We start from the raw sequence: 17,671 nt of genomic DNA on the forward strand, positions 1-17,671 counted from the left end.
TGAGAGTACTCGGGGGTTTAAACAAGCGGAGAGAGAGAGAGAGAGAGAGAGAGAGAGAGAGAGAGAGAGAGAGAGAGCACGTCGTAGCAGCCGAAGGGAACGTAAAAATAGTCCAACACCTCTTGGAATCTTAGTCGAGTCTTTCCAGAGAGAAATGTAATACCAACAGTCACGCTGCACTTACTTTGACAAAGTTCTTTTTCGTCGAGTTCAGCGCGTTCCTTTTTTCCGTCGCGCTACGTATTTACGAGTAATCCGAGAAATTGGCACTGTGAACAGCAACGGCGCGTTTTTATCTGTTCCACGAACCTCCGGGGAATTCTTCAGTAGTGGAATAACAGTTTATTTCATTTTACAAAAACTATATAAAACGTTTTCTTAAAATATAAATATAAAAAAAGATTTTAAAAAATGTTTAAAAAAATATTAATGAATAACATTAATAAAAAATAATTTGCAGCGGGATAATAACTCTACATTTTGTATTCTTGAAATAGAATTCTAAAAAGTGAGGAACATCGCACAAAATATTAAATTATTCATAGCATCTATTGAAAGAATTTTAAAAATAATGCTCACAATTGTGAAATTCTTTCTTTACGATTTAATTAAATTTATTCAAAACTGTGTATATCTCATACTTTGCGTTTTACAATAAAAGCATTTGATGTAAGATTTTTTAAATAATTAGAGAGAGGTAGGAAGATCGTTTAAGATTTTATATAGCAATATTACATAATAATGCAAATATTTTCCAAGAAAATTGTATCAAATACCGGATCATCCACTGCTGTCGATCGAAAATGCATCTATGATCCTTTGATATCATCAGCAAAATGGATAACAGAGTTACAAGTCAATCTCTCCGTCAGGAATAAGCAAGTCCCTGGAGGCTACGATGGAAAGCTTCGTGAAAATAGTCCTTATTCCGGTCACGGAAAAATTCGAATCTTTTATTTTTAATTTTCTTTTAAGAAATCTTTAAATCAATTTTTATCCACATAAATATTTTATAATAATCTTATACAATATTTAATATTTGTAATTTATTTTTATTTTAATGTAATGCAATTCACAAGTTTGCATAAACAATTCTTGTTATAATTAAAATTGAAATATTTAGATAAAGAAATAGTTTTCTCTCTTTTTATAATAATGTTTCAATAAATTCTTAAATGATGGCGCGCGCGTTTTATATCTTCTTTATTTTTGCATAAGCGTGGGCGTTGTTTTCGCAATACATCTTGAGACAAATCTCTTTCCGATATTCCTTCGACAGGAAATTATATTTACGCCAATATCTAGTGACTTAGTATTATGAGAAGAAAGTGCATTTGATCGGTGATGCGAACATTCGTTTAGATTTTAGTCGACGTCACGCTATCTATATGTTCTCTGAGTAGTAGGAACCACATATTTCTTCTATTCAAAATTTCGGACAGTTTATGTGATTAATTGAGCTTCTTCATAAAGCACTACATGGGAAATGTTGTGTGTGATTTAATCGATTGGAAGATGACAACGTCGGATTTCATCTGATGATCGGTGATTTATTAAGCTGTTCATAGATAGTAATTACCAGATTGTGTATTTGATCGTAACATAATCGTTTAAGCGGGGTTGTGCTATTACTATATGAACATAGAGGCAATGTAGGGGTGATTGCGTTAAAGGAAAATTGAATAATGATAAATTTGATTGTTATACAGAAGAAATAAATGATTGGATGGATTAAAAAGATTTTGAATCTACAATATTATATGTATGTAGTTTTTTGTATTTCTATATTTGAAAATTTAATAATATCTCAATTTGTTATAATTCTCTCTTATCATGTCTGTATCTATAGCGTATATTTAAAGCATCAATATTTAGATAACTAGAAGGATAGGAGATACATATTCGTAATAATTAAAATAACTTATGGTTAACTCGAGTAAACTATAGATATTAATATATTTCAATACATGAAATTAATAATAGCGGTACAAGTTTCGATTTAACTTGTCTTCTTTAACCGCATTTTCTAATGATATAATTTACTCTTTTAAAACGTATCTTAATATACCTACTCGTACCTATAAATTGAATAAATTCATGAAGAGACATAAAGACAAAGAATTTAGCGAGTAAATAATATTGTGGTATACAAAATACAATGTATGGCTTGCAGTGTCATATGTAGAACAAAGAGGAAACTAAAAATTAGAATTACAAAACACAAATATATATAATATTAAACAGGATGAATCTAGAGAATTCAGTAGTCACGAATTATATATCACAATTTAATCATAGATTCGATTGAAATAACGTATACATTTTAGAACTCTGAATTTATAATTCTGAATCCAATTATTATAAAAAATTAATCGCACAGATGATTCATATTAAATCTCAAAAAGTGATATATAAATTTAAATAGCGATACTGAATTATTGGACGGCTCTTATTTGAATGATTTACATTAGAAAGGATTTTTGACAATGATTTTGAATAACACGTAATGTCTCCTTTATTTATTTATATTGACTAGTATATACCTACATTGTTTCATTCATCTTGTGACTCAGTCTGACAATTACAAATATATAGTAATGTCACGACGACCGACAGGTTTATACAATAGTATTTACGTAATAATTTTTTATTCGATTTAATATAAGATAGGTAAGGTAATTATTACATAAGCTCGCAATTCTCATCGAATATAACAATTAACATATGTTCATTGTAATTATTCAATAGATAATAAACACAAACGTTAATTGGCATATGACAATAATAAATATGACTGAAAGTACGCATATATAGAATATGCAGATCTCAAATAACATAGAACAAACAAAGACACTTGACATTTGCCAAGATATAAAAGAGCAAATGTCACCGTTTTAGATGTGTAAACTATATTGTTAGAGAATGCGGCTGAAGAAGACTGACGAGTTAAGTTGAAACTTTTATCGCTATTAATTTCATATAATGAAATATCTTCTCTCTCTCTATTGTTTGTCTATTGCTATTTATGCTTGAGTTAGGCCTATTAATTTTTATTATTATATATATTATAAGAATATGAGCTAAATTGTTAATTATTGGATGGGAGAAAAACAATATTTATTTGAATTCTGGATTATTTTAGCGTTAAGTTATAATATTTAATTGATTGTAAATATCGAATGTAATATTGTAATCGAGTAATAATTAATTTTTTACTATTTTTTAGTAATCGCTAAATATACGTGACAAAATGTAATGTACAAAGTTAATAAACTCTTTAAGATTGCACGACATTGCACATGAGAATGCATGAGTTGTGCAGTATTGAATTTATTAGATACTTAAGAACGCTGTCACGCGCCGTGCGAGCTTTGGAGAACCCTCGGCACTGTCGTGAAATCTTTTAATGAGCTTACCAAGCCTAGAAGCCTTATATCGACATGTCTCGTGGCAAAGTAAGGCGAAAAGCAGCAAACCGTTGGTGGCAGTTGTTGCGTGCGTCACGTCGCAGAAATTTCACGCTTCGTAAAAAGCCGTAAAAATACGCAGTCTCCTCTGAATTCAAGCGTACGTTTACGATCGTTGAGAAAGCTCGACTATGGTGAGTTTGTCGATAATGTTACAATTGAAGGCACGAACGGACAAAAAGGAATGTATTTTAGTCTTTTCCAAAATTTGATTTACTCCGTTCAGAAAAAAATTATAATTCTTTTTATTAGATTAAAATATAGCGGAATATACATATAATAAAGTTTCGAGAATTTATACCCTAAAACTGGATCGATTTTACTTTGAGGTTGTCAACAGTCAAATAATATCTTCTCGTTCCTGAACTCATCTCTTTAATTGTAACTGATCAAATATTTGGCAACATTGGGTAGGACAACATGTAATAACGATGTATAACGTTCAAAGATGATAGTTGAAATTTAACAACTATGACTTGTGATGCGTAAGAGTAACGGGGGGAGAGATTGAACTTCCGTGTACAATAGACCGGTTCGACTTATGGCGGAGGGATGTACCGAGAATGAGGGCTCGCCGGACATATCACTTTCCATAGAAATGATCGCGCACAGCCTGGGGCTGTCCTTTGCCGATAACTACGTCGTCGTTGTAATTTCCTCGTTCGCTGACCGCAAGCTCTGTCGTGCGAATCTGCACGTTACGTTGCGCGCAGTCGCGTTTCATGCCATTTTATTGCGTACGATTTGCCTTCGCTAGTAACCAGTTCCGAATACGAATTTAGATCAGGAATGCCCAAGTTTTATTTTGTCGATACCGATGACGTATTATCAACTACTAGTTCTCATTTACACGTGCATTGTTTTCGATAAGAGACAAAGCCGACCGGTGTGCGCTCGAATAGGAATAACGAACGAGCCTGCAACTTTTCTAACTAAGCGTTCGACGGACGACTTCCGAAGTAGAGCATCGGGGACAACGTTGTACTGTTACCTCGTAGTGACCAACTTTCCGTTTGTCACGTAACATACTGAACCCGTTTAATTATAGGACGAATAATTATGCAGCTAATGGTCGACATCTGATGGACCTAGATTGATTTTTATTCGCTATGTTCTCAATACTCTTCTGCTATTTTTTTCCTTTATATATATATATATATACATACACTTTATATACATATGGTATACATATATAGAATGTTTAGGACCCATAGAATATAAACTCTAGGGGATGCTAAGTCATCAAAAGAATTAATTTCTTTTAAGAAATCTTATGTCCTCCGCGACGTATTTTTAAGGAACTTGTTCTTGGCTAGATACATATTATACGTGATGTCTGACAATAGTTTACGTTTTTAGTTTCTTTGTTGTTTTTTCGCAAAAGTAAAATCAAAGAACTAGTATTGTCAGACGTCACGTGCAACCCAATACGTATCTCCTTATAAATGTATCGAAGGACACAAGTTCTTCAACAAAAGTTCTTTTTGTGAAATCTACATCATTTCCTGAAATTTGTCCTATGAAAGATTATACGTGTGTGTGTGCGTATATATATTAAAATACTATATATGTATGTATATGTAACACGGGAAGAACGAGTTTGCTCAAGTATCTAAAAATTTTGCTAGAAAAGATCTGGAAATAATATTGTTAGACCATCAAAGTTTTTGAGGACTGATTACTAGAATATTAAAACTTTTTGCACCATTGCTCATTATAATTGAGCGTTCTATATAATAATTTTAATAGTCAACAAAATTAATTTTAGATCTTTATTTACCTAATTTGTTATATACTTCAATAATATCAGGCTTTCTATATGTGTGTATGTATGTGTGTAAATGAAATATGTATATATAATTAAATATGTGTATCATTTTGATTGTCAAAAATCGTATTTTGTATTAGATAAAATTAAATCTTATCTGATACTATTCCTAACATGATAGTATTTACGGATTTCGTCATATACTGAATACAGAATTTGATGATAGCTACCAAAGTTTAATAAAATACCAATTAAATGTTTGATTAATACAATTAAACATATAATTTTACCTTTGTAAATATTTAGTAAATATATATTACCGCGTAGTATTTACTAAATATTTGTAAAGATAAAATTATGTTTAATTATATTAACCAAACATTTAATTGGCATTATTTCACTGAACATTGGATAGCTATTACCAAACTCTTTTTTTAGTGATAATTAGAACAGTTTTGTTAGTCTTTTGCCTTTCATAACAAAGCATAAGATGACGGGCCGTGTCAAAACTAATCAGTTATTTATCGATTTATTCTTCATCGTCACCAATTCTTCATCCTTTACCAATCATAAAGACGGCAATATGACGTTGAATGTTGAATTCTCTATAACAAATTCAATTAGGATCAATCATTGATCTTTGTAACTAACTTGAAATCTTCTGCCGCCCATCTACTTCCATCAATACTCCATCGTGATCCCATCGTATCCCTATTATTCATCACTGAAGTGTAAACAATAGAGTAAAATTTTGATAACTAGCTAGTTACTGGAAAGACCGATCGACAGTCGAGAGAGAGAGAGAGAGAGAGAGAGAGAGAGAGAGAGAGAGAGAGAGAGAATGGAGCATTGTAGACAGAACGATCTGTTCTGGCGAAGGCTGTTCTTTGTCGATAACGATTCCACTATTCCTCCTTGCAATTTACTTGGTATAATATCGTGAACTTTGATCTAGCAAGGATCCATAGCTTCACAGATCTAGGTGGAAAAGAGAATTTATTGAAACTACTTAATGGAGCTATAGAGAAAATCAGCTTTGAGTTGCGTTTTTTGATCAACAAATCGTTACGAGCAAATATTATTGCGAGTTACAAATTGCCACAATTCTTTAGACTCTTTAGAGCTATGTTGTAATACATAAGTATCTCCGAATAAGAATTTTAATATAAAATATACATGATATATAGTTTAACTAAATATTATTTATTATTCTATGTAAACATAAAAAATTAACAGAGACAAATTATGTTAATTTTACGTACAAGAATTTTTAATTCTAAAAATATGCAAGAAAAAATGTGTGTGGAATTTGAAATCCATTTTGTTTCAACATAAAATTCTCATTATGTTATTTATATTTTTAAATAACATAATTAATAATTATTACTTCTTCTTAACTGTGAAAATACTAAACGAATAAATTTTATTCTATAATAATTATTATGGTTATATAATGTTAATAGTTATGATAGTTACTATACTTAATATAATTACTGTATTATAATTAATATACAGTAATTCTTAATTTTTTTATAACAATTTATTTCGAGAAAGTGAAAAATCAGGAATATTTTTTGTATGTAATATCAATTTCGTATGCGACAGTTGAAATGCGTATGTATATATTTGATGCGTTAGTCGCGGTCATCACACTTTACTCTCAAGTATGCGCATCTCTTGTATGCGCAGGAATGTAACCGTGCTCACGCATACGCGTATCCCGGGACAGGAATATATATGCGGACGCTTTTAATTTCATCTTCTCTCAGGTTCGCTGATTATCGTAAATCGTCACGTAGCAGGACAATTTCCTTTAAATTCGCGACGCGAATTATTAGTTGATATTTGATACCGTGTGATTTAATAAACAGCAAAACAGCGGAGCATAATAATTAGTTCTCTTGATTTAGAATAAATTAGGATTAACATTTTAAATATATATTTCCTTTTATTTTTCACATACGAAAAGAGCAATTTTACTGAAGAATCTACAAATTTAGCTAAATATATGTAGTTCTGAAAATGATTTTGTTGAACCTTCAAAATTATTTTGTAGATATTTCAAGTATGATAAGCAATGCTGCGAAAAACATTTTTAACATTCCAGAAATTAATTTGAAGTCCTACACTTATATACATATAATAATTTTAATAGTTCAGTAAAATTATTTTTAGATCTGTTTCTAATTAAATTTTTAGAATTTTTTTAAGCAAAATCGTTCGTTTCGTATAAATACTAAAAACATTGCCCGCCATCTTTCCTTACAGAAATTTAATATTAATTAATTAACTAGTTGTTCAGTGCTTTTAATATTCAAAATAAGTAATTTGATAAAAAGAATATAAGAATTTCCAGTATTAAGTTAGATTTCTATAAAGAGATTCCACATCGAATTCGTTTACTAATGTGATTTATATTTATTTTTATTTTAGTTGTTTATTTCTGCTAATATATAATTGATAAGACAGACAATCCTATTACAAATTTTATTAGGTGTAACAATTAAAGGACGTATTTCTACGATGTCCAGCATTGAAATTAATTCTTGCAGATGATCGCTATATCAGCATGAAGAAACGTGGAAACAACGAAAATAAAAATAGTAAGAGTTGTCATAATGGAAGGAACGCAGTTGAGAAATCGGATTCGGGAGGTCTGAGCGATGACGAGAATCAAGGCTTTGGAAATTGGATCCGATCCAGCACCGGTGTCGAAATGATGCGGATTTTCGTGATCGCAAATTCGATTTTGGTCTTCGTGACTATAGCTTGGCCAAACATGAAAGAATCCTTTTACATCATCAAAGATTATCTCGTGGGAGAAGAGGATTAAGTGTCTCAATCGAGATCGTTTAGAAATAACGTAGTCATAATTTAATTAGTTTTAGACAAGTATAACAATATTTTTTTTAATTATTACAATTATTATCTGTTAACGTTAATTTTATCTTTCATGTTATTGATTAATCTCTATATCAATGTTTGTCTTAAATTCGTTAGTAACAGAACAAACAGATACTGAAACTATAATAGGTATCAAATAGTTATTAACTCGGATATTAATTTTATAAAATTATTATTGATGGTACAGTAACTGTCGCTTACGTATTATATATTATATATACAAATGATAGAAAAGTATTCAATTCAGTTAAATATGTAAGCACATTTTAAGATCAATGAGAAATAGATGCTTAGGAAGACAAACGAGAAATAGTTGAGAATAAAATTTAACTTTTTCAAAAGACTTAATATTCTTTCAAATCCACAAAATGGGTAAACAAAGCTGTGACAGAACTTCTTTTTCGCGCAGTATTTGAGCGTTGATCGTTGGTATTTGTATAAGATAAAACTCTTTCCTATATTTTTCTTCTAGAAGTTCCTCGCCTTTGGAAAAGTAAACCTCTAAGAGCCATAGGTCATAAACTTTTAGCAGAACTAACGATTAAGTCAGTTATTAAATTGCATCGTTTTAAAATTAGCTTAAAGTTAGTTAGTGTTAAAATAGTTTTGACGTAATTTACAGCGCTCATAATTATTTTGACAAATAATTTTTTAGATTATTAATATTTATTTACTATATTTCTGTAAATTTATTTAAAGAATGAACAAAAAAAGGCTACGATATTAATATTTGGTAACGTGTAAAAAAGTGTATAGTTTTTATAAAAGGTTGGAAAGTATAAATAATTGAATTGATAATGAAAGTATAAATACTATCTAGAAATATTGTAGCGTAATTGAATAAATTTTTTAATTCGTTAAATATTTAAATAAATATCAAAATATTTATGAGCCAGGTAAATTATGAATCAGAATTATAAATTAGAAATGTAAAATTTTGAAATTTTATATTAAATTTATTTTAGTATATGTATTTCATACATATACATTAATAATAACGTAAGACTGGCAGATTTATTTACATGTTAAAGTTTGACTTATTTGTGCTCGGATGACTTCGTCAAAATATTTATAAACACTACTTCTTAAGAAAACATCAATCTCCTATCATATTAGTCTAATCATATCGGCTTGGTCGGCATATTATAGTTATACGATATATTTATAATACATCTGTGAAATATTATACATAGAATATTGTAATATCGTATCGGAATAATCAACCGCAACCACAAGATCTTGTGATGTTGGTATTTATTATCCGTGGAGTGTTTCTCCTCAGCGTGTTGGGCTGGTATAGCGCCACCGTTTGGAAAGTAATCGATGGTTACTTTCAGGACCAGTTTCGTGTTTACTTGCAGGAAGAGTATCGCAAACATCCGCGGATCAAGGCCGACTTTGAGAGCACCGGGGCTGTCGATAAGAAACCCGCTCCGAGCGTATTGCCAGCAGAGCCAAGTCTCAGCCACGGCATCGTGGAGACCTACGATTCCAACGCGGTATGCCCAGCCGACATCGCAGACGCCTGTCCCCGTGCAATCGTTTCGAGCGGGAAGCCGGAGGAAGCGGTGGCAGGTGGCACCAGCGAAATCGCGGCCGCCGTAGGCGCCGGTACCACCGATAAAAATGCATTCCCAACGAACACGGCTCGATCGGCGCAGGAAAGTAGGAAACCGCCGAGCAACAGCGACACGCGCGATAAAGGAAGGCGACCGGGTGTTATCAATCAGAATGACGGTCGCAAAGAGGATGCGATCGAGGGGAGCGTACTCCCGCCCTCCATGTCGTCCTTGCGTATCGAGAAACTACGACGTCGTCGCCTCGACAAGAGGGGATTATCGCGTGTCTCGAAAGAGGTCTCGAGAGAGATATCGCGGGAAAAGCCGAAGAATCGAAGAGTGAACACGCTCGTCCTGACAGACATCGATTTCACCACCGCGAAGACCGGCGATGACGAAGACGACGATTTCTCAGAGTTCGAGGAAGAGGAAAAGGATGGCAGGAGCTACAAGAAAGGGATCCTTGTATCGGAGCTGCCATTTAAGCCCAAGGCAGATATCGGTGACTTAGATAGAGTTACTGCGGAAGAATTTTGTCCTCTGACCTTGGAGGACGAGGCTTCCTGCGAGGAAACCACCACGTGGCCATGACTACGCTTGATGAGCGTCGCAGTGCAATTGGAAGTATTAGATCGTACTGAAAAAGTTGTGTAGCAGCGGGACATCGAAGGGCTTAGGAACATGCTGAGAAAGCTGAGGCTGAAAACTCGCGATTATTATTAGGATAAATTTGTTCAATTAGTTTCGCAGCTTTATTAAGGACGATGATGATAGATGTAGTGTGAAGACGTTTTAGATCCTTTCACGTTTTTTTTATGTACAGCAATTTATTCAGTTCACAATTTGATTAGGATGAAAGAAGGTTATAATGATGTGTAATTACAGTTTTAATATAAAACAATGTATTACTATCCTTTTAGGTCTTAGGATTAAATCTTTTTTTTAGATGTAACTAACATTTTATTTGTATCAACATTTTATGTTTCTAAGTCGTATATAAAGTATACACGTATTTAGAATAAATTTAATTTCCTAATTATTCTTTGTTAGTATAATGTTGTATTTATTTATTTTATAAAGTCACCAATTTATCGAGGTGTTAATTATGGTCGAAAGTAAATTTTCCCTGCCTAAAGATATTTCGAATCTAGGACAGACATGTGTTTCTATGAATCGAACAGGGTCACTAAATAAGGCATCACTGTCCTTTGACCTTGCGGAAAGAGGTTCTACGAGAAGAGAAACTAGCGGCCGTGAGAAATCAGAGAAATCACGATGTACGTATCGTATTAGAAACACTTGTCTGGCGGAAAAATCGAAAACTCATTTAAAAATGCGCGATTTGTCTACACGTATCTCATTGCGTATACCGAAGGATAAAATTAAAAATTGATATATGAGCGTGCTATAATAATGAATAACGTGTGTTATATAAAGATGACAAATGTCATCAAGATACTATTGAATGACATGCGTGAGAGATGTTTTGCAAATTTCAAGGAAGATCAAGTAAGGCTAAAGCGCATTTTAAACTTCTTTTTATTTTAAGAAGACGTTACCACATTTTGCTTATTAAGTGATAAAACTTAAGAGCTATTAGTAATGAAGCAATTACGTTTCGCTTTTGTTTATTGCGTTCGAGAAAAAAATTGAGTAATTCTAAAATTTGTTCGCGTTGCTTGAAATTCCCACAAATTTTTGAATTTAAAATGAGATAGGTATATATTTATGCGTTGTAAAGAGAAAGCAAAGATGTTGAGTGCAAAAAGTACAAGCAATGCGAACAGATCTCTAATAAGCAGAATAAGTATAATAATCGCATATTTATTTTCCGAATTGTATGCACCGCAATTAAAAGAAAAACATCCATTTTTTCATAATATGTATAAATTAATGGTGTTTGCATTACGTCTTTCTATATTTGACTGAAACAATTTTTATTGCTGTCATTGAAATTAATAATTTGTCAGTGGATATACAAACTGACCGTTTTGTTTTATGCAATTAAATGCAAATATAAATGACGTAAGAAAAATTCATGATTATTGAACAAAAAAATAATAAATGTTGAAACTTTTAAAAGTCTAAATGTCTGTTGTGTTCTAATTTACATTTACAATTGTTCCATTTACATTTGTTTTTAAATGTGCATTTTTATTACTGATATCATGTGTATGTGGAATATACATACATTTTACTTTCTTACTATACGTATATAACATAAAATAAAATAATTTTTTACACATCAACATTTTCTTTGTCGTGAATCGACATATTATTTTTATAGATTAAAATCATGTTAATAATATTAATGACTATTAAATCATAAATTTGCAAGATTGACACAAAATTATAATTTATTTAAAATAATTTTACTTTAGCCGCAAAATATATAATTAGATAAGTTAGAGAGGGAGGAGAAGCAATTATGATAATTGAGCAATTTAAAGCAATAAATCGTATTATTTTGAATGGACATTGTTTTCATTTCCCGTTACATTGATCCATTACAACGTAATGCTGCCGCTTTAGATTGTTGGTTTACATTTATACGATAGGTATATTGAAGTACCAGGTATTGATGCTTTTCGTTACTTTGAAAAGCCTCGTCAATTGACTGCGTAAATCGAAGTAATTTACATTCGCTAAGTGCGTGTGGTATCAATTGCATTCAAAAGCAGTGACATTTGTGACTGTGCGCTGAGGAATACTAACAGTACTATCGAAGTGTGAATAACAATAATACATAGGAGATGATAGCTTACCATAACGTCAATCTCCTTTGTTCTTCACAATTTGAATAACAAAACATCTTTGAATCATCATTGTCAAATAACACAACGGTAGTTTATATAAACTAATTATAGTATAATAACAAAACTAATTTGCAAGTGCTTATATAATGTCTGTGAAACAAATATCTTAAAATAGTAAATTTTGTTAACTATCTCATTAATATATATCTTGCAAGGAATAATATAAGAATATGTATTTTCAACTATTTACAATGTTTCAGTATTTGTGTCTAATACAAAAAGTAATTTTGCTTGCGAACGTTATTACATTACGTCATTGAATTATTCAGTGTAATAAGAATAGTATATTTGTATGTGTAAAACGTGTTCTACACGCATATTTATGTAACAAATGCATGATGGATACGAGAGCGCTCAAAAGGAATTCTAAATATGGAATATTTTGAATATTTTATTCTAAGACGATTTATACGAATAAAGTAGCGAAGTATTATAAATATATATATTAAATAAAATTTTGTCGGAATGTTAGATTGAATTTTAACTGTTCCTCATAATTCTTTAATTGCGCAACAAAGTATGAATTTAACTCCTGATTCAATTTTCATTTACATGATGAAAGACTAGATACATTCTAATTCGAATCGAGATAGGTCGATGATCGAAGTCGTATTGGATCGCAGTGCTTGCGCGGATCCCGATAAATTCCTTATTCGAACATGTGTCGCGGACGGAATGACGCGGATCGAGAAAGAGTCCACATCGAAAGAGTAACATCGCAATCGTAACTTAATATTTATAATTAATCGTTGCGATTGATCACATTAGAACATGATTTTTGCAACTTATACGTCTGCATAGTTGCGTGCAAATACACTTAAATTCGGTGAAATTCTCGAATCAGAAAAATTATGTTTGGAAATATGACCGTCTATTAAGTCATTTTGCTTGGAATGGTTCTAAAAAAATATATATGTCTTTTTACGTACCGTAACGACGCGACATTTCCTCGCGCGGAAACGAGAAAAAAAAATGATAACGAGAGAAGCGGTCGCAGGATAATTTCCTATGTAATTGAGAAAATACACCGGCAATGGCCTCGTTACAGTAGCCGTCGATTTCTCGTAACGACTTTCCGCGCGCGCCCTGATTTGGCACTACACTCTTTTTCTGCTTCTCTCTTGCATCGCAAAAATTATAATGCGGGCGATAGCATGCAGATATCTCGATCTGCTTCCGGAGAGCACTATCCAGTACTGATAGACGGGTGGCTGAGAAAGGAACAGACGAGTCGAATCTTATTAATCGCATTATTTAGGCACTATATGTTTGATATTAAAAATTTGCTATCTTACTATTTACTGTTTAAATATACTGATATGCGAAATACATGTGTCTGCAGAGAGAGAGAGAGATTCCAGAAATTAAGATTTTAGTTTATGACAATTATACACAAAAGGGCAATTTTCTGAAATAACTTTTCTGAAGAAAATTTATTATAGCTAGATTTGAAATGATTTTGTTGGGCTCAAAATTATGTAGGACGTTTAAATTGGTTGTTCGAATATTTAAAATTTTGACAATATTGTGCATCGTACTTGAGATTCTACATGATTATTTTAATTAATAGTCTAACAATATTTTATTCGCGGTAAAATGTTTAGATACTTCAATAATTATTCCTTCCATGCGTGTACACTATATTGCACCGTTGGAAAAAATTTGTTGAATTTAACATAAACCGTACATCCACTCAAATTTTTGAAAACAAAATGAATATCTTAGAAGATTACACAAATATATTATCGACACAAAAACCGAAAGCATATTTTTTTCAGTAAAATTAACATTTATGATAGAGGTTAAATTATATATATATAATCCATATTTTATTCACTTATCTTAACATTTCAAAACACTTTATTTTTAAGTTATTTGTTCACTTACTCATAAATAGTATTGTTTTGACACTAAAAAATGTTGAATATCAATTTAACACAAACTCTTTAAATAGTATAATCATGTTAAATTAAATTAACATTCGAATGTGTTAAAAATTAACACAAATTGTTAATAAGTACGAAATATAATGTTTTTTACTATGTATAATGAATTCTTTTTGAAAGATTAATTTCTTGGAAATTTTTATGCCAGAGTCAAGAATAAAATTTATCTAGATCTAAATCTCTTTCTTTTCATATAAATAAAGAAATTTTATTTAATTGAAACGTCGGTGTGAGAAAGTACACTTCTCTTGAAAATAATGTACATGCTGGAGATATATTCTTATATATAATGTGTCACAAGCAGCGCGATTTTCTCAAAACAATTACACATAATAAACGCCTCAAGGGAGACTCCGACATCATGACCCTACTTTCTCAGTTTCAGAAAGAAGAAAGTAGTCCGGAATTCTTAATCTTCTCGCCATTTTCAAGCTTTGCAGCGTTTGGTGAGGTGGAGCGAAATTTCGAAGCAATTAAGAGAAATACGCAAATGAACCGCGAAGCGCAAATTGAATAAGCATCAGAGAAAATCTAGTTTCACTTTTGCGCCATCGCGTTCTTCTTCTTCGCGTGCCGCGTATCCTGCTTCATAATGGATTTTCTAATGAAGATTATCAGCATTGGTTACAAGCATCAGCGTGGTTAATTGGATCTCGCGGTAATATCACGTGCGAGCGATTTGGGGTGTGACGCGATTTACACCTACGAATAATGCTAACTCGAGAGCGCGTTTCACTTCGTTTGATGCCGGCAATTGAAACTATGCGGAATTAATTTACGTGACAAGTGGAGTCTGTGTACGTGCAAGGTCGTGTCTTCTGACATTTTCGTACGTAACCGATAAACACGTATTCAAGGAGCGATATCTGCAATACTTGTTTTTTTAAACCGTTCGCACATTAGAGTTATGTAATTCGCTACGCAACACGTAATTCCTATGCGAAAAAGATGGCGATTTTTTTCAGTAAATTTCTGCAAGATTCTTTAAGATACAATATTTATATAATTTTCATAATAAATTGGTCGTAATTCTTATACATATGAAAAGAATAATGTATTAATAGCATTAACCGACAGTCTAATTGAAAATAATTTTGTTAATTTAGTAACATTATTAATGAAAAAATGCACCATGGTCCTGTTTAAAATGTTGTTTCATTAATACTGTGTGTGTTATTAGAAATAAACAAGATTATTTTTAATCACATGCTATTGTTAATTATTTTTTTGTGTGTGTATAATTACATTATTTATAAATACCGAAACTTTGACATTACAGAAATCGTGAATAAATATTATTAATTTTATCATAATATAATAGATTCATAATTGTTTCTAAGAAGTTTTCTATTTCTTAATATTTGAGGACAGAAGTCGATTTCTTCTTCCGTTAGAGGTGTATTATTATTTCAAGCAGCGAAGAAAGCAAGTATTATTAGAAGTATTATTTGGGTCATAACTTTTTTGTTTTATGAAGAAAACAGATTATGCGCGATATAATGACACAATTTTCTAAACATTTGCGTTCAAATCGAATCACTGGTAGCAACGGTATTCTCTTGAAGCACGTACGCGTCTACAACGTGACGATCAACAATTGAATCAAGATGCCACGTAAAGATTAGATCGCAGAATCGTGTCAGATTCTCATAATTAATACAACTCCGCTTTAAACTTCAGCTTCTTCGCTTCTTGAGATCGTCGTAAAAACGAGCTTTGACCAAAATGTCATTGTCCGGCGAGCAAGAGAGCCGTCGTAATATGACACGCACCGGAAAGACACACATTCATTTTCTTCTGCGATTCGTGTCGCGCACAAAACACCGGTAGCTACTACTCCTGCGCTGAATCGCACTCGGTAGATAGGTAAGTGAACGACCTTAAGTGCAACGGTATTTGTGCGTGATTTTCAAAGCACGTTTGACAACGTCACGTACATACATATGACGCGCATGCAGGTACCGCGTGCCGAAACTGCTCCGGTTACCTCGCCCGGATCCGCTGCGACGACTCTGTCGCGTAGATTAAAGCCTAAGACACAATTGAAAAGTACAGGAACAGGTTTCAACCCATCAGAAACCATATATATCAGAATACACGGTTTTTGATAAGTTGAAATCTGTTCATTCATTATTTTCATTGCCTGTATTTTTCAATTGTCTAAAGAATTATTTATACTAGCCGTAAATTGTTAACTTATTTCTTATTAATCCAAATTTATTTTTCGATCTCGAGACGCAAACCGATTGAACTACGGCAGTAATATTACAAATTGAATTGCTTAGCAATTTACCATATTTAATATAATTTTTTCATTCGTTGTGTAAATGGATAAGATGGATATAAAGAAGATTGAAATATCTTTTATTACAATATATTTCATAATATGAAATTTTAATATTTAAATTTAGATTTATATTGTGGATTATTTATGATACTAGGAAGGAGAGATTATAAGTCTAAAAGAGAAAAGTATTTATTACAGAATAGGCTATATGTAGATAAAAATATCGTAAAAAGAACTAGTAACTCAGAATTAGTCCAGTTTGTAGATGTCAATTAACAGTACATTTTGAATTTGTCATCGATTAACATAATAAGATCGTAATATTAAGAAATTAATAAATTCATTCTAACGATATTATCGCATTTTGAAAATATTTTTCATAATGTTAATTTTAAAATATTATTGTGTTTTTTTCTTAATACATTTCAAAGTAGAAACATGACTTGATGAAGTTCCAACTTATTTCAATGAATGGCAATTAAGTTTCAAGAAATTATCATATGAATACGTTCACAAGAATAAGTAACAGTACTTATAGAGTTCTAATATAAACCGACACAGGAAATTCGCAAATTTCTTGGAATTTTATTATTGCTTGATACGGTGGATAAACTCGTCTGATTTTTACAGTCGCTATCGAGACTATTGATATTTTTGAAAATCGAAAACCGGCATGGCACGAGCACGAAACCGCTCGTATTTCTAAGTGACAGGAAAAGAAATTCGAAAGCCAGGGACCTGTTGTGGATGATCCTACGATCAGAAACATGCCTGGACCCTCGAGAAGCACATTCCAGAGGGAAGGTCGCGGGAGAAGGAGAGAGGAGAAAAAGGACGGGAAGAGATAGGGAAAAGAGAAATTTTATTATGGTTTAGTATATAAGTTCTTTAAATATGATCCACCAATAAAATACATTGGTGTAC

At 31.9% G+C, this 17,671-nt stretch overlaps 2 protein-coding genes across 2 annotated transcripts in view; one reads left to right on the forward strand and one right to left on the reverse strand.

The window, feature by feature from the left end:
• LOC108771498 (uncharacterized) overlaps nt 1–17,671 on the reverse strand; it is a 98,234-nt gene that overhangs the window by 79,847 nt on the left and 716 nt on the right. The gene's annotated exons all lie outside the window — the stretch shown is intronic.
• LOC108771497 (uncharacterized) lies at nt 9,366–10,436 on the forward strand. Its single transcript, XM_018536814.1, has one exon. The coding sequence runs from the start codon at nt 9,384–9,386 to the stop codon at nt 10,287–10,289; it is 906 nt and encodes a 301-aa protein (XP_018392316.1). The 5' UTR covers nt 9,366–9,383; the 3' UTR covers nt 10,290–10,436.

Source organism: Cyphomyrmex costatus, unplaced genomic scaffold (genome assembly GCF_001594065.2).
Source record: "Cyphomyrmex costatus isolate MS0001 unplaced genomic scaffold, Ccosl1.0 scaffold159, whole genome shotgun sequence".
Classification (NCBI taxonomy): domain Eukaryota; kingdom Metazoa; phylum Arthropoda; class Insecta; order Hymenoptera; family Formicidae; genus Cyphomyrmex; species Cyphomyrmex costatus.

Bases quoted from the DNA above. Each gene is read 5' to 3' on its own strand.
- LOC108771497 (XM_018536814.1), top strand. From the start codon at position 9,384: ATGTTGGTATTTATTATCCGTGGAGTGTTTCTCCTCAGCGTGTTGGGC.